Source organism: Schistocerca gregaria, chromosome 1, assembly GCF_023897955.1.
Source record: "Schistocerca gregaria isolate iqSchGreg1 chromosome 1, iqSchGreg1.2, whole genome shotgun sequence".
NCBI lineage: Eukaryota > Metazoa > Arthropoda > Insecta > Orthoptera > Acrididae > Schistocerca > Schistocerca gregaria.
In genome coordinates this window covers 629,336,563-629,355,799 of record NC_064920.1, presented here as the reverse complement: position 1 = coordinate 629,355,799, position 19,237 = coordinate 629,336,563, and the positions used below count along the sequence as shown (strand labels likewise).

The 19,237-nt window shown below is 38.4% G+C and overlaps 1 protein-coding gene across 4 annotated transcripts in view; it reads left to right on the top strand.

Moving 5' to 3' along the window:
• Positions 1-19,237, top strand: part of LOC126359950 (presenilin homolog) — a 155,804-nt gene that overhangs the window by 75,770 nt on the left and 60,797 nt on the right. For all 4 annotated transcript variants that reach the window (XM_050007669.1, XM_050007671.1, XM_050007670.1 and 1 more), the window contains 2 exons: positions 10,160-10,380; positions 15,022-15,120. In XM_050007669.1, the coding sequence (XP_049863626.1) occupies positions 10,160-10,380; positions 15,022-15,120 (320 nt within the window). The remainder of the gene's footprint in view (positions 1-10,159; positions 10,381-15,021; positions 15,121-19,237) is intronic.

The window sequence follows — 19,237 nt, the reverse complement described above, 5'->3', positions numbered from 1 at the left end:
ACCTACACTTATGCAGAAAATAAACATTTCCATAAAACAGTGTTTCTCTTAATTTACCGATTTTAAGTTGTTTACATAATCTGTAATTTATCGCTGGAACATTTCTAGGCATCCCATTGTCATTAAAGAGTGGAAAACTCATATGCAGTTCAGAAAATACAAGAGGCACATGCATAAAATATGAGGCTCTGCAGATGGAAACAGTTAACCATGTTAATTTCATTATATTATGACTTGGTGATAAATCCAGTTGAAGCAAGCATACCAAAAAACTGTTAAAATCACTAAACAAATCTTTATGTGCAATTTGCATGTTGTGAGACATGGGTGATAAAAGATAATAAATCTGACCTCCTTCAGTTTCTCTCACTTCGTAATGTCCTATACTATAATATTTTGGGATGAGTAGCATGTTAACTCAGGCTAATTTTTAGGAGTCCAGAATGGTGTAATATGAATTAGTGTGCTATGGACTCGTGTTGAAGCCTGTTCAGGGAACTGTTTTAAACTACTACCACTCCTTATAAGGGAAGTACTCCAACTCAGATGGCTAAAACTGAATAAAAATTATTTTAAAATACTGTTCTACCGCTCACCAAGGTCATTCATCTGTAAGCTTTTACATTTCCGTACAATCAATGTTTGACGGTTAATAAACAAGATTACAGAAGTGCAAATAGCTCAAGACACAGTACCATGTTACAAGCAGTTATGACCAGCAGTTTCACAAGATTCTTAATTCCTGACATTGGCAGTTCTGTGAGCCACAGCAGTGTCTTATTATTTATTATAAATTTCGACTGTCTTGATCGTAATATAATGTAATATCAACTAGATGCTAACTGGTTGCAGTTGATTAACAACCATCGTTTGATCCTGCTCACGCAGTCATTGGTTGCCGTATACAGCTCTAATTGGCAAAGTATGATGATTACAGACAAGCACATGCAGCAATTAGTCTCCTACTGGTTTTATATGATAACAGTAATTCTCTGACATGCCTTGGGATACTGGCAAGTGCTGTGGCTGCGCGCTGCGTACATTGTAGCACCTACTGCATCGACATCCCACTTCATGTCCAACCAACGGGATGCCTGTATCGCAGGGCATATATTCACCAGAAACAACTATGTCATCTGTGTTGTCAACACAAATATTTACCGGCGGCCACAACACAACACAGCTCCCTGTCTCCACCAAAGGCCGCCACTACTCGTTCGCAGAGTCTGCAGAACAGCTTCACCGGATATCGCAGCCAGTCCAGGAACTACTTTGATATGCCAAGCACGTGATTGCAAATAGTTCCAGCAGATACATCTGCCAAATGGGCTTTATAGGGCAGTGCACTGCCGGCAGAGGGCAGTTTGATGTACCGCTTGGAAGTATACAGAGCTGTCACCCCATCAACCGTGGCCAGATGTCTCTTCTAGCTTGCCAATCTCTTCCAGATGGATTTGGTATAGCTGACGAACATTTTGACATTGTAGAACTGTTTTATTGTGATCTCTTCCCTGAGTCCTATAAATTGTTTTTGGACTTGGGTTTTCCACATTTCTGTTCTGCTAGTGCAGATATTTCAGCAAGTTGCACTTGTTAGTAATGATGCTGTGGTGGTTAATACTGTATATAGTTGCCAGTTACAGTGTAAGCATGATCTGAGGATGGCTGCTAATCAACCAAAACCAGTTATTGTCTAGTTGATATTATATTGTATTGTGATTGAAGCCATTAAAACCTGCAGCAGATTCACAAGAGTCATAAATGATGTTTTATTTGGCAAAAACCTAACCATTTGCTGGTGACTGTATATGTTATCACGTAGCACTACCATATTTGCAGGTGATATTTCCCAAAATAGAAGTTGTGTTGCTCTTGTATGTTTCCTTATTTGTCAACAGAGTGTAAAAGTGGAGTTTCAGTGAAATGATTTAATCACAGTGGAATGGAGCAGTTCGTGGCAAAGATCTGAATAACGTGATTGCCGTGACTCTTGGTGTTGGACTACTTCAATGTGAATATACCCGAAATGATGTAGCATGTCCACGTGTTGCCCTTTTTAAGTACACATTCTGTTCAGTTTTGCTGTTTGCCAAATAATATCTCATTTATGACTTCAACATTTTGAACGTGGCTGCACTTCAGCTGTGGTTAGAGATTAATAAATGAATCCAAAGCAGCCAACCAGTTGAGTTGGTGCACAGTTCATAAGATGGCTTTACATTTTATTTGATTCGTTTTATTTCTGGATTTTTAACTATTCTTACTTGACAAGCCCTGATTATAGGGTCCAGCATATTTAATAAGTTATATAATGATGTGTGCCGATGGCAGATTTTCATTGGACAAATGTCAGAGTGCTTCATTATTTAGTGTTTTTCCAATGTGAAATTTTAGTTACATGTATTTCTCAAGAAGTTAGGTTTACATCTTTTGAAACCATGGTCAGGTTGAATAAAATCACCTTTCGTTGCAACTGGTTGGCTGCTTTGGATTCACCTTAATCGTTTATAATTGTTATGAATCTTTCTACCACTCATCGAGGTCATTTATCTGTAAGATTGAATTTGTGTACAGTTGTTAATTAATGTAAATACAACAGAAGCACAAGCCCCTGAGGAAACCATACTGCGTAACACACAGTTATGAGTAGCAGATTCATAACAGTCATAAATCAATCCAAAGCAGCCAACCACCTGAAACTAAACTTGGTTTTGTTCAACACTTGTCCATGGTTTCAATAAATGTAAACTCATCTTTTTCACAAATACATGTAACTAAAATTTCACATTGGAAAAACACTAAATAGTGAAAGTGTATGATGACAGAAGAAAAACATTCTAGTGACATGGGTCCATAAATGATATATTTTGTGAGATAATTGCAAATCTGTGGTTACAAGCCATCACTGACTTCAGTGTGAAATATTGTCCTAGTTTATAAAAATGCTATTGAAATATAACCTTTTCGATTAGCTCCCCCTCTAATTGGGCTCAAATTTTGCTCATGGTTGAGGAATGCCATAAATGCGTAATGTTCCACCAGCTCATTTTCCTACTAATGTAAGATATCTTACGTGCCAAGAAAGTCTGAGATAAGTAGGTCAAGTACAGCCTGTACCTTGGCTTTTGAGATCGCCTACCTCAGTCCTATGGATTTTTCTGTCTAGGGTTGTATCAGAAGTGAAATTTACTGCAATGATACAGTAGAAGGACTGCAATAGCGAATCTTATCAAGATTGGTGAGATGATCTGCTGGTAGTTGAAAGAATTTGTAACTCACTTCAGAAATGGGTGCAGTATTGCATTTAAAAGCCATCGCAACATGTGGAACACCTTTAACAGGTTTTGAGAGTGAAGTAAATTTTAAGGTGCTAAATTACTATTGTATTTATTGTAAATTATAAATTGCAGCAATCAGTCGCCCTTTTTAAATTTTATTATTCAGATCTAAATTTCGGCTAGATGCTAGCCATTCTCGATGCTAAGAATACAAGAAGTACATAGTCATGAAAAGTTACAAGTAATGACTTGATGTACATGGTTTGTATATTACATACCACTATTATTTTTGCTCAAAGCATTTAAGTCCCTGTTGATCAGGCTTCACCCACATTTCATTGAATACTACTGTTTGCAGAAGGTAGGCTGTATGGAGAACACATCCGTTGCTAACTTGGCGCCATCTACATGAACTACATATATAAAATTCAAGGGAAGTAAACCACTTCACATTTGCATGAGAATTACATAAAATGAAACATCTGTAAAATTCTGTACATTGTAGTCCTACTTATTTTGTAGTTGCCGGCAAGTAATAAAATTTCCATGTTCACTCCTTGTGAATCTGTTATTATTATTAAAACATCTAAATTATGTCAGATGGGTAAAACTTTTTAAATTTTTTAAAAAAATTATAAGATACAAGAAGTGACATGCTGTACACACCTATTAGTTGATATGGCTTAAATATTGTTATCTTTATATTATATCTCCCTTTATTAAAACATAATAAGTATATTGTTCATCATATTTACTAAATAGTTCATAGATGCTACCAAATGTCAGTCAAATGCATGGTTGGTGCAATTTGGCTATTCTGCTATAGATATAGAGGGTACTAACCTCATTATCCCTTATAACCGATTTCCCTTGTAAATGCAGAACAACCAGTAAACTGAATTGCTGTTAATAATACTGTATATGCATATGAACTAACATATCATGGAAGAAGTTCTGTTGGTTCAGAATTATAATCATCGTAACAACCTGATCATTAATCAGGTTGCTGTCGGTATTTTTGTGATGGCAGAAGTTGTCGATCTCTTCTAGGAGGTTAAGGAACCTGCTCTTCTTGCACTTATGGAATGACCTCACATTGGATGTTGCAGTCAGCACGTTATATTTTGTTGTAAGTAAATGTGCAGCCATACTTGATTTCTCCATGTTATCTTTTCTTCACAATGTGACATGTTCTCCAAACCTGATTTCCAGCCTCCGTCCTGTTTGCCCAACATAACAGGCCCTACAGTCTGGGCAATCAATTTTATAAACTCCAGAAGCATGAAATATGTATTTTATGTCTACAGAGTGTTGCAAAATACATCCTAAGTTATTTTTAGTACCAAAAGACACTATCATATTGTACTTTCTAAGGATAGTTGCAATCCTTGTGCTCATTTTTCCGTGGTAAGGTAAGCTGACAAACTTAGTATGTTCTTTAGAAGCCGTATTATTATTGTAAAGCAACATCCTATTTTTGTATTTATTAGCTATGTTCTTATATATAGCATCTACAAAGTCACATGGATAGTTATTTACTTTTCCAATTTTACCTTATTGTTGCCATTTCCTTATCATGTTCGTCTTTCGACAGCAGAATTTTAAACAATCGATTGACAGCAAAATTGAAAAATACCTTTTTTTCTGAAACTGAAATAAATAAATCTGTTACTTTTCTAGATCTATCAACTCGAAATGAAAATGGCAGGCACACATTTGGTATATTTCGTAAAGAGACTTGAACCAATGGCATTTTGGATTTTGCTTCAGACCATCCTGTTCAACATAAAAAGACATTTTTCAATTTTGATATCAATTGGTTGTTTAAAATTCCGCTGTCAAAGGACGAACAAGATGAGGAAATGGCAACAATAATTCACATTTCAAAAGTAAAGAACTATCCATTTGACTTTGTAGGTACTATATATAAGAACATAGCTTGCTTAGTTTCTCTCATTCCCTCTGGAACATAGGGGCCATGACAAAGTTCCTCCACCTGGTACTTCACTTCACTCCAGGCTTTCCCATCCTGTGCAGCTTCTCTCTCGATCGTCCTTTTCCACGTCTATTTGGGATGCCCACATTTTCTAACTCCTTGAGGGTTCCAAACCAATGCCATCCTTCCAACAGCTCCTTCTGGTTTCCTCAATGTATGCTCAATCCAGTTCCATTTTCTTTCTTTGATTTGTAAATTGATTGGTTGCTGATTTGTCTCCCTCCAAAGATCTTCATTTGTCATTATATCTGGCCATCTTACATTTAAAATACGCCAGAGACAGTGGTTGATAAAAACTTGGAGCTGATTTTTTATGTGGTTATTCACCTTCCAAGTTTCACAACCATGCAAAAGACTAGCCTTCACATTGCTATTGAAAATCCAGAGTTTGGTCTTCTTTGAGATGTGCCCATTTCTCCAGACAGGTTACAGTTGTACAAATGCACCATTTGATTTGTGGATGCAGCTACGGACGTCCTCCTCAGCACCTTCTGTAGTCGTGACTATACTTCTGAGATAGAGGAAAGATTGGGCCTGTTCTACGTCCTCTCCATTAATGGCCAGCCTATTCCTGATGGTCGAATTTATCCGCATTTCTTTGGTGCTGCGAATATTTATATCTTGAGGCCTACAACTTCCTCCTCTCTCTGTAACCTGGCCAGTTTCTCTTCGATGTCTCGATATCATTGTGCCATTAAGCAAATGTCGTATGCGAAATCTAGATCTTTGAGCCTATCCTGCATGCCCCATTGTACACCTCTCTTCTGTCTCCCCATCACTCTCTTCACCACATGGTCCAGCACCAAAAGAAATAGTGTTGGCGAAAGAATACACCCTTGCCGTACTCCGAATTAACTTGGAAAGGCTCTGTTAGTTCTCCATTATGTAGTACTTGGCATTCATAGTCTTCATACATTTCCTTGATGATGATGATGATGATGATGATGATTTTTGTTGGAATGCCATATTTTGCAAGAGTATCCCACGGCTCTTTGACTTTTCAAAGTCAATGAAGGTAAGGTAGAGGGTGTGTTGCCGCTCCACACTTTGTTGCAGAATAATTCTGAGTGTATTGATAAGGTCTGCACAGCTAAAACCTGTCTGCTCTCTCCTCAGTTGTTCCTTTCTTAATGCGGTTTAAAATGATCCTTACTCGGTACTGACAATAGGGTAATGCCTGCCAGTTGTTGCAGTTGGTAACATCTCCTTTTTTGAGTATTTTCACGATAATACTTCGTTTCCAATCTGTTGGCAGTTTCTGCTCTCTCCATATCTTCTCTAAGAGGATGTACAATAACTCGACAGTGGTGTCCAAGTCTGTTTTCAACATCTCAGATGTTATATTATCTGGTCCTGGTGCCTTCCCATTCTTGATCTGCTTCAGTGCCGTCCGAATTTCTGCTTTTGTGGGTGCATTTACACCAATGCTGGGATTAGGATCATTGTATTCCGTTTGTTCTTGTTCTTCTACCTCCACTGTGAGGTCTCTATTTAGAACATTCTTTAAAATGTTCCTTCCACCTAAATGATTGTTCTTCATGTGTAATTAGTATCTCTCCTTACTGTTCGGTTCTTCTGGAAGCTTTTCTTGGAGAGCAATTTAGTGACGTCATATAGTTCTTTCACACCCCCTCTCTGTGCTGCCTGTTCTGCTCTATCAGTCTGTTCATCTATCCATCTTCTGTGGTTTCTTCTCACACTCCTTTTCACTTCCTTATCTGCTGCTCTATAATCAGCTTGTGCCTGTGCTTTTTGTTGCCTTGTCCTGCTCTGATTTACTCTTCCCTTGGCCTCCATTCTATGGGTGATTTTCCTCCAGGTATGTCTGGACATCCAATCTCTCTACATGCAATTTTTAAAGCCAAGTTGTCTTTCACTCACTTGCACAAACGTATTCTTAACTTCTATCCACATTTCCTCCATGTCCTTATCCTCAGCCTTCTCCAGTTCCAGCACCTGGAATCTATTCCAGAGCTCCAGTTGGAACCCCTCAGTTATCTGTGGATCTTTCAGTTTATCTACATCAAATCTGCTATACCATGGCTTGAATTTCTTTCTGGAAGCCACAATCTTAATTCAGAAACAGGCAGTAATAAGAAGGTGGCCGCTACCTGTGTCTGCTCCTCTTCTATTCGCATATCTTCCAGGCTCCTCTTGAATTTCCTGGATTCTGTGATGTGGTCAATTTGATTTTGTGTATTATAATCTTGGGATACCCATGTTATCTTACAACATCTCCGATGAGGAAACAAGGTCATTCTTATTACAAAGTCATGGCTTGCGCAGAAGTCACTAAATCTTTCCCCATTGTCATTCATTTCACAGAAGCCATGTACCCCCATTATCTGTTCCAAACCCTCATTGTTATCTCCCACCTTGGCATTTATGTCTCCCATAGCAATGAGGATATCTTTTTTGTCTAAGTCCGTTATCAGCTTGTTTCCTTACAATCTCTCGTAGCAGGTAATAGAACTCCTCCTCCTTCTAAGTCTCTGATGTCTCTGTGGGAGCATAGCATTGGATAAGTGTCACGTTTCGGACCTTCGTCGTAAATCTGGCAGTCATGATCCTACTGGACACAGATCTCTATACTAGAAGGCTCTCCTTTGCTGCCTTGGTCAACAATAGCCCAACTCCATCCTGGTGTTCCTCTTCACATTCTGAATATAAAAACATAATTCCATATGATGTCTGCATTTCACCAAACTCTGGCCATCTCACTTCACTCAATCCCAGGATATCAAGCTTATAGTTATTCATTTCCCTTGTCACTTGTTTCGGCATGCTACAAGAACATAGCTAATAAATACAAAAATAGGATGATGCTTTACAATAAAAATACAGCTTCTAAAGAACATACTAAGTTTGTCAGCTTACCTTACCACAGAAAAATGAGCACTAGGATTGCAACTATCCTTAGAAGGTACAATATGATAGTGTCTTTTGGTACTAAAAATAACTTAGGATGTACTTTGCAACACTCTGTAGATGTAAAAAACATATTTCATGCTTCTGGAGTTATACAATCGATTGCCCAGATTGTAGGGCCTGTTACATTGGCCAAACAGGAAGGAGGCTGGAAATCAGGTTTGGGGAACATGTCGCATTGGGAAGAAAAGATATCATGGAGAAATCGAGTATGGCTGCACATTTGCTTACAACAAAACATAAGGTGCCAACTTCGACATCCAATATGAGGTTGCTCCATAAGTGCGAGAAGATCAGGTTCCTCAAACTCCTAGAAGAGCTCGACATCTTCTGCCATCACAAAAGTACCTACAGCAACCTGATTAATGATCAGGTTGTTATGAAAAATGCACAGTTCTGGGAATTATTCAAAGATTTGTTGCTGGGAAACAGTGTAGGGTTTGACCCAGGGGGAACAAGTTAACACTTGCTGTCTTGCCAATATGTAGCAGCCATTTTCATAATACTATACGAGTACGATGATTATAATTCTAAACCAACAGAACTTCTTCCATGATATAGCTCAGATGTATATACAGTATTATTAACAGCAATTCAGTATATTGGTTATTTTGCATTTACAAGGAAAATTGGTTTTAAGGTATAATGAAGTTAGTACCCTCTATATCTATAGCGGAATGGCCAAATTGCACCAACCATGCATCTGACTGACATTTAGCGCCATCTATGAACTATTTAGTAAATATGATGAACAATATACTTATTATATTTTAATAAAGGGAGATAAAATATAAAGATAAAAATATTTAAGCCATATCAACTAATAGGTGTATACAGCATGTCTCTTCTTGTTTCTTATAATTTTTTTTTAATTTAAAAAGTTTTACCCATCTGACATAATTTAGATGTTTTAATAATAACAACACACTCACAAGGAGTTAACATGGAAATTTTATTACTTGCCGGCAACTACAAAATAAGTAGGACTACAATGTAAAGAATTTTACAGATGTTTCATTTTATGTAATTCTTATGCAAATTTGAAGTGGTTTACTTCCCTTCAATTTTATATATGTAGTTCATGTAGATGGTGCCTTGTGTTCTCCATACAGCCTGCCTTCCGCAATGAACTGTGGGTGAAGCCTGATCAACAGGGAATTAAATGCTTTGAGTGAAAATAATAATGGTATGTAATATACAAACAATATGCGTTAAGCCATTACTTGTAACTTTTTATGACATCATCTGAGTATGTACTTCTTGTATTCTTAGCATTGAGAATGGCTAGCTTCTAGCCAAAATCTAGCCCTACATAATAAAATTTAAAAAGGACAACTGATTGCTGCAATATACACAGTCAATGAGTGCAAATGCTTTCCAAATGGAAAGTAACCTGATTACTCTATTTCTTGTTGACCATGGTCTTCGGGTGAAATTTGAGATAACTTAGTTGGCGTCTATATCCAGAAACATGCATTTCACATTTATTTTATTAAGTAGGCAACATTTCACTGTGAAATCAGTTGTGGCTTGTAACCACACATTAGCAACTATCTTGCAGACAGCTCATAAGCAGACCCATATTTACTGGAACATTTTTGTCTTTTATGCTTTCACCTGTATCAGTTTTTGCTGTTATGATACATCCTGTTAATCTCTTTCAGAGCAATATTCCATGTCACAAAATAAATACTAGGAGAAAAAGGCTTTAAAATCACTTTATTTTGAAAAAGCATTTGTTATTCGGGAACATGCATTTTCAGTAACTTGCTGTTAACTGTAAAATTTTTAGCTACTAATGAACTCATTGTCATCTTGAAAACTCCAGTGAAAAAATGAATATTTGGTAGGCTTTCAGCCACTTTTTTTCTGTATTCTTTTGAACTATGTGAGTAACATTATTTTAAAGTTTTGTTTGTATGTTTGGATTTTTGATTAGTATTAAATATGATTTCAGGGAAGTTCTTAGAGCTTTCAATGTGCCAATGGATTACATTACTCTTGTTTTCCTTATGTGGAACTTTGGTGTTGTTGGGATGATATGCATCCACTGGCGAGGTCCTCTGCGTCTTCAGCAAGCATATCTCATATTTGTTGCTGCTCTTATGGCACTGGTGTTCATCAAATACCTACCGGAGTGGACAACTTGGGTTGTATTGGCAGTAATTTCAATCTGGGGTAGGTACAGATTTCATGTAACTCTTAGTGTTTCTTACTTATATTTTCATAGCATTGTTCCAAAGCATTGTAAGTATTTACACCTACATCTACAACAACTGTGAGGTGTATAGCAGAGGGTACACCCCACTTACCATTTATTAGGGTTTCTTCATGTTCTATTTAGATATGGAGTGCAGTAAGAATGATTGTTTGAATGTCTCTGTGCGTGCAGTAATTAGTGTGATCTTATCATCACAATCCCTATGTGAGCGATACAGAGGGTATTGCAGTACATTCCTAGAGTCATCATTTAAAGATGGTTCTTGAAAGTCTGCTAGTAGACTTTCTTGGGATATTTTACATCTATCTTCAAGAGAAGTCTTCCGAAGTAAGAGTGATTTCAGGTGTGCCGCAGGGGAGTGTCATAGGACCGTTGCTATTCACAATATACATAAATGACCTGGTGGATGACATCGGAAGTTCACTGAGGCTTTTTGCAGATGATGCTGTGGTGTATCGAGAGGTTGCAACAATGGAAAATTGTACTGAAATGCAGGAGGATCTGCAGCGAATTGACGCATGGTGCACGGAATGGCAATTGAATCTCAATGTAGACAAGTGTAATGTGATGCGAATACATAGAAAGATAGGTCCCTTATCATTTAGCTACAAAATAGCAGGTCAGCAACTGGAAGTAGTTAATTCCATAAATTATCTGGGAGTACTCATTAGGAGTGATTTAAAATGGAATAATCATATAAAGTTGATTGTCGGTAAAGCAGATGTCAGACTGAGATTCATTGGAAGAATCCTAAGGAAATGCAATCCGACAACAAAGGAAGTAGGTTACAGTACGCTTGTTCGCCCAATGCTTGAATACTGCTCAGCAGTGTGGGATCCGCACCAGGTAGGGTAGATAGAAGAGATAGAGAAGATCCAACGGAGAGCAGCGCGCTTCGTTACAGGATCATTTAGTAATTGCGAAAGCGTTACGGAGATGATAGATAAACTCCAGTGGAAGACTCTGCAGGAGAGACACTCAGTAGCTCGGTACGGGCTTTTGTTAAAGTTTCGAGAACATACCTTCACCGAAGAGTCAAGCAGTATATTGCTCCCTCCTACGTATATCTCGCGAAGAGACCATGAGGATAAAATCAGAGAGATTAGAGCCCACACAGAAGCATACCGACAATCCTTCTTTCCACGTACAATACGAGACTGGAATAGAAGGGAGAACCGATAGAGGTACTCAGGGTACCCTCCGCCACACACCGTCAGGTGGCTTGCGGAGTATGGATGTAGATGTAGATGTAGATGTAGAAGAGTCTGCCAGTTCAGTTCCTTCAATATCTCTGTGACATTCTCCCATGGATTAAACAAATATTCCATTTATGCTGTCCATCTCTGCATATGTTCAATATCTCCCATTAATCATATCTGGTTTGGGTCCCACACTCTTGAGCAATATTCTAGAGCCAGTCACTCAAGTGATTTGTAAGCAATCTCCTTTGTAGATCGATTGCACATCTGTAGTATTCTACCAGTAAACCGACATCTACCACCTGCTTTATCCATGAACAGACATAATAGGTCATTCCATTTCTTATGGCAACAGCAGAAACTTCGGTTGTAAGAAGTTTTATTTAAAAAAAATTAAAAAAACCTTGTTTCAAGCATACAAGGACATTTACAAGTGATTCCTGCTACACTATTCTCCCAGTCAAACATGTACTTGATATCAGCTGAAAAAAGCTTCCTACAAGACCAAAGCTAGTTAACCTTTAGTGATTAAGAATAAGGTTAGTTTACCACAAATTGTCTATATTTGTATTGACAGTTGCGAATAATACTTTTATCTTATTTTTCTATTTATCTGTTACGTTATTCTCATATTTTGGTTAAAGTCATCGCATAAGATCCAAACTTAGGATTTGTTAATCAAGTTCAGTGTCGGTCACTTATGAAACAAATATCAAAGTGGAACATTCATAATTATCTGCCTGTCTCTTTCTCCTTATATATGAACTGTGAAACATTTCTAGTAACATTGGATAGTTTAAACTTATAACTGTAACTATCTGTGAACAAGAATAACACTCTTAGGAGCTACTAGTTGGATCAGTGAAAAGGATAATATCTGAAGAAAGCCTAGTGCTGTATAAGAGATCTGTTCAAAGAATTCCGGAACTTTGTTTACAGAATTGTTTTGTACTTATGTTTTACTCATTGTGCATTCTCTCCTTCAAAATACTCTCCTCCACAATTTATACACTGCCCCCAACACCATCTCCACTTCCAGAAGGACTCTTGGTTTGCCTCTTATTGGATCATGCGAAGCGCTTTCTGCGAATTTTCTTTTACTTGGCTATTGTTGCAAATCTTCGTCCTTTCAACAGGATTTTCATCTTTCGGTGGAGGATGAGGCGCACAGTGATTTTGTTTCTTGTGCAATAGTAACACACCAATTATGATTCTCTTAAGGAACTTCTCTCATGTGCACTATCCAAAAGCTCTTCACAGACTGCGAGGTGAAGGATTTTCTGGTCTTGACTCATGAGCCTTGGGACGAACTTGGCAGCAACATGTTGCATTCCAAGATGCCGTAAGGATTTCATGACATAATCCAACTGAAATATTACATTCTTCTTCAATCTCTCGGACAGTCAGTCTTCAATTGGCATGCACAGTTTTGTTGACATTCCTGACATGAGTGTCGTCAGTAGATGTCAAAAGGCATCTTGAACGAGGGTCATCATCAACTTTCGTCCAGCCATGTTTAAACCACGTGAACCATTCGTAAGACCGTATACAGCTTAAGCACTCATCACCATACACTTCCTGCATAATTTGGTGTGTGTCTAAAGGTTTCCTTGAGTTTCACACAAATTTTAATGCAGACGCATTGCTCCTCTAACTCTGCCATCTCGAAATTTGCAAACTGTGTGACACAATGCTCTACTCAGTGTAGCACTGAACAATAATTAACAGACATATAACAATGAAACTTCCAGCAGTTACACATTATACACAGGCACGTACAGGGATGTCAACCACATCTCGCTCCAACACACCATTGATGCAAAATTATGAATGTTCCATAATTTTTTGAACAGACCTCATATGTCCTACATTGTTTATAGCTTTTTGCTGCAGTCTGTCCATGTTACTTTGTTAGACAGTGAAGAGGGTGGTTATACAGCAGTTAGAAATTGGTGTTACATTGTTGCCAATGTCATTTTTTTGCTATCATGTTAAGGGTTAACTAGAAAAATCTAGTGTCTCTGTACATAAGAAAACTCTAAGACAAAGACAACTTAGTTAATAGGTAAGTGTGTTGGCACTCAGACTTCGGTCTATGTTGTAGAAAAGTTCTTTTTGATTGTAAATACTTTAGGGTTAAAGGAGACCACTCACCGACAAGCAGATGTGTTTAGTTGTTGATAGGAACAAACAAAAGACAGAAAACCAGCTAGCTTTTGGATTTATCCTTTGACGAGTTAGAGTAATAAAAAAAAAAAAACAAGGACGGGAAGTGCGAGGGGATAACAGGACGGCGGAAGGGGAAACTGTTTGGTGGAGCAGGTAATCTGCTGTCCCCAAAAGTTTCCCCTTCCTGTGTCCTGTCACTCCTCCCAGCTCATGACCTCACATCGCCCTCAGCATGTGCTGCTTCCCACGGGTCACTACAGTCTTGCCAGCCCATATACCTGCCACTCCTCCCGCCTACATTCCTAGCCAGCAAGCCAGCTGCCTCTCTCTGAGCTGCTATCCACCCATTCCCAGTCTCTCTCCCTGACTCCCAACTCCCTCTCCCCATCCAACCTGACACTACCCCCATCACAACCAGTCCATCTGCCACAAAATAGCATTGGCACTATCTGTCACCATATTGGGGGCACAGGTGTGTGTGTGTGTGTGTGTGTGTGTGTGTGTGTGTTTACTCTAGCTTGTCAAAGGATAAATCCAAAAGCTAGCAAGTTTGAATGGTCTCCCTTAGACCTAAACAGTTCAATCATTGTGAAAGAGTGTGGTCATCCAATTGTTTTAAAATGCTTTTTGCTGACTTAAATGTGAATCATGGTCAGTGGTGTTATGTTTTACTGGATGCATTTTTTGATGCTGTCCTGGACTATTTTGTAATTTTTCAGCCACTGTCCACTTCCCATTTCAACACACAGCTCAGCACTTAGCAAAAGGAAACAAACGGTTGGTAAAATTTTCCTTGAACACTGGGCTCAATTACTGAATCAGAGAAAAATCTTGGTGCTCTATCAGTACCATGTGCATAACACAGTAATAACCATTTTTGACAGTCATGTTTCACTTTGCTTTGTATCTGGGCTCTTCATATTAGAACAAGTGATGAAGCAGTTTATGATATCCCTTTCTTGGGTAGGAGAAGTCAGTGTGGGTAAATGTTATGCATGAAGTGCGTAGCATAAATATTGTGGCAGCATTGAGTGAGGGAGGTGGAGCTTATGGGCATGTAGCCCTTCTACTGCTCCTACTTTTGCAAAGTGAGGCATTTATTTGGAAATACAACTTTTATCTTTGAAAACATGCAAGTTCATATTACAGAATAGTATTGACTTATTTTATTGATGTGTTAAGTTTTTTGTACTGTTCTCAATTATTCTTCTTAATGTTATTACTTAACAGATCTGATAGCAGTTTTGAGCCCAAAAGGACCACTCCGCATACTGGTTGAAACAGCACAAGAGAGAAATGAGCAAATTTTTCCTGCACTGATTTACTCTTGTAAGTATATTTTACCATGTGAAATATATTTGGTGTATGTGTACATTATGGTGATAGCTGTAAATTCACATGTCATTATGAAATTAGATGGTCTAGGTGACTTATCCTGAACAGAAATTTATCCAAAGTTGATGAAGGTTTGTAAGGAGTCTGCTTCTCCATTTTCAACAGTTAAAGAATTGATGACCAAATTGAGACATGACCATACTTCTTTTGAAAATAATGTGCGTGAAAGATGTCCTAAACCTCCAACAACCAAGCGAAAATATCAAAAAATTGATGACTGAAAATGAGCAATCAAAGGTGTCTGAAGTAATTGATTTCATAAGCATATCATAAAAAAGGATGTGGTATACAGTGTGTTCAGGAATTCCCTTTAAGACTTCTAGGACTTGTAGAGGGAAGTGAGCAGATAATATTTTGATTTGGAACCCCTGTCTGATAATATACAGTTTCCATGCTACAATTATTTGAAAACACGTTGGTAAGGTGACCACTTTTACAAGTAATTGATTAAGTGTGACTGAGTATGTCATTTGTTTTACAATTCCACTCATTAATATTAAAGAAATTGGTAGTTTACTGAGTTCTCTTCAACATGATGCAGTATGGCTTCTTCCAGTTAGGGTGTGTGGCATCTGCTTGGAGGATCACAGTCATGCCTGCTGATAGTGAAGGTATCCTATCTCTAAGCCATTGCGTAATTGTGGCATAAAGGGTATGCAGTGGAGTCAGACAGTGTGGAGAACAACTGTGAGCTTCGCCATTCAGAAGGATCATATCAGTGTATTCTGCAAATGTGTAATCGGCTATGTTGCTCTAACACTCACAGACCTGTAAATGAGACTCGAACCTGGTCAGAGACGTAGGATAGATGTCAGATGACATCAGTCAATCCACTGTAACCCCCCACCCCACCATGACTACCCTGTTGCATACCTATCTAGCAAACCTGCTTTCAAATGTGTGTAGCATGGAAACAAAGTTTCCAGACATGGGTTCCTATTCAAAACATTATCTACCCACTCTCCTCTACATGCCCTAGAAGCCCGTAACAGGAATTTCCAAACACCCTGTATTTTATGTGAAGAAAAGCTTTGTATGGTAATTATGCTGCATTTGTTGAAAATGTTTGGCCTCTTTAAATATAATAGAACATTTTTTAATGTTGATTTTTTGCTGTAGATAAGATGTAGGTCTACATTAGAAATCAAGGAACAGTCAAGGCAGTGGGTGGGAGTCAGTGGACGTGCACTAAAAATGTGAAGTTGATTCCAGCCATTTGAAGGCTCGAGGGCAGTGTTTTTCGGCAAGTCTTCAAGACCCACTGGATGAAAAATTATGTTTGAAGAGGCCTGGGTAGTAAAAGAAAAATAAATACCTTTTTCAGGACAATGGACCTGCCCACAATGGTACTGAATGAGGCGATAAAGTGGTTAGCACATTAGACTCACATGCAGGAGGACTGGTTTTCAGATTTCGTTGTCATCATCAGTATTTTAGGTTTCCTTGTTTTTTTCTAAATTAATTAAAATGAGTGACAGAATGGATCCTTCGAAAAGTACATGGCCCAAATCACATGCCATCCTTGCTGTAACCAAACTTCCACGTTGTCTTCAACAGAATTGTTGGTGGGACATTAAATCCAAATTTTCCTGTTTTTGTCTTTGACTGTAAAAGAGTTTTGGCATTGTGATTTGAGTACTAAGTGTTAGAATATACATCATACTCCCCAGACTTTGCATCCTCTGGCATTCACCTGTGCTCACATACAAAGAAATTTTTGGCTTGAAAATGTTTGAATCTTATGACCATGTGAAGTATAGGTGGGTGTTTTGCAGACCTTTTAGAATCACACTTCAGGAAAGGAATCTACCTGGAAAAATATTGGACAAAAATACTGCCTAACATAAATGTTTTCTGTTTGTTCAAGTGTGTGGAACATTGTGAAACCTTGAAAAAACATTAGTGAAAGTACATCAAGATATATTCACAAAGAGCTTTAGTAGCTAGATAATCAGTTGTCATTCACAGATACAGGTACAAATATGGTGTAACTTTCTTTGTAGCATTTTAGTGGTAGTTGATTATTAATGCAGTCTACAGAATACGTTGATGTTACTGGAAGAATGCAAGGTTGGCTTCACTTCTTTATTCATATGCCGGCCACATAGCTGGCATAGCAGCATGGGAAGGGCTGCTGCAGTGCGGGTGGCGTGATAGTGGTGTGGTGTCAGCAAACTAGAAACTCAGCAGATGTTGGATTACTGAAAATTGAGACTCATTAGCAGATATCAGAGCCTTTACTCAGAGGTAAGCAACCTTGGCATAGTGGGATGGCACCCCGCATGGCGTTGTAGCTACTCCCTGAGTCTGACCTGGAGATGTTCTTCCGTCTCTTCTGGCAGATGCTCCAAGAGAGACGATGTGTATCACTGAGTGGTTTATTCTTAAAATTTCAAGAGTGTACATTCATAGAAAAGGCGACCAATTATTGCTTCCTACTAAATATTGTGTGTCTCACAAAATGTCCACCAAGGTAAAATTAGAAAGATTCAAGTTGGCATAACTCTTATCAACAATTATTCTCCCTATCCATGCCATTCACAACTGGAACAGGAAAGGAGAGAAGTGACACTGGTACATGAAGTACCCTCTACCATACACCATAGGGGTGATTTGAAGAAGATAGATGCATATGTAGACATGGTGCAGGGACAGTGGGACCAAGCACACAGGCAGAATGAAGACTGCTGGCAATTAACAGGAAAAGGGCTGCCAAACTGGCGTGGAATTCATCACATTGCAGTGGTAGTATGCAGAAATAAGGGACAATGAAAATTGTCAGTATCAGTGCTACTTGATACATGGAAATTGCACAGTGCTTACAGTGAACAGCAATAGCTTTAGGCTTCGAAACAATTATCCAAAAAGCTTATAAGAGTAAATGCTTTGTCATCAGAGATGTGTAACCTAATAATGGTTGGTTGCTATTCTTATCTTCTGTGGATCATACTACTCCTTCCACTTGGTCATAGCATAGTTGTCTGCCTATTGACATCCCATTTGGAACTCAGAGTCTGTATAAACTATCGGAAATATGGGAAATAGAAGACTTGCAAACTTTGACTGTTACCAAATCCCACCCCCCTTCAAACACCATCCCTTGTTGGTTGAGTAGTGCCAGGCAAGGTCAACTACGTGTCATGGCAGATTATGTGTGAAGGTTTTGGGGTGCTAAAGTCATGCATCTTGACATCTAGGAGTTGCAATGCAAGAGGCCCCAAGTGTTCATAGTAAGAACTGCCCAATTTATTTCTGGCAGAAACACAGATAGAAAGTTGTTTCATATACAGGAGACAAGCTAGAGTCTGTTGTCAGTGGGACAGGCTGCATCTTACCATATAAACTGAAATGTCACTATATCACTTGAGTTTGGTGTCAGATGACCATGTTTGATGACATGTAGGTGTTCATCTTTAAACACTGTCTCTCTGAATAGTGATTCCCAGTGTCCATTTTCATTGGATTTTGAAGATGTGAGTTACTGTCTTCCTAGGATGGAACTCAGGCTAATGCTGAATTACCTGCCAATGGTCCCAAGCATAGAATAGTTGTTGTACTGTTCACTGTTGATGGTCACGTAATATTTCAATCTGTCTCTTGCTGTTATTGGAATTGTCCGCTATGTGCTTAGAAAAAATGTTAATGCATCATCCTTTTTCTTTACCAGGACAGTCATGCACCTGAAAAATCTGAACCATCATCATACTTCCCCATTTGTCTGTGAATGTTTTGGGGGGCATACTCAGATTTGTAATCTAGTTTCTAGCAGATAATTCCTGATAAATCACCAATGTTAATCAAAAGAGAGTCTGTCATCTGTGACTATTATATGTGCATGTGAGAACTATTCTTAGAACTCACAGAAAGTTATCCATAATAATGAGTATCATATGTGGAAAATTCAAGAAATGTTGAGATCCTCCAGAATTGTAGAAAGGAGCAACAAAAACAACATACATCAATACTTGTGGCTCTGATGGTGTCAGCCAGGGGCTGAAGTCTGTTTTGGGTACAACCAAAGGCTTAAAACAGACTTTACAAACCTGTTGAG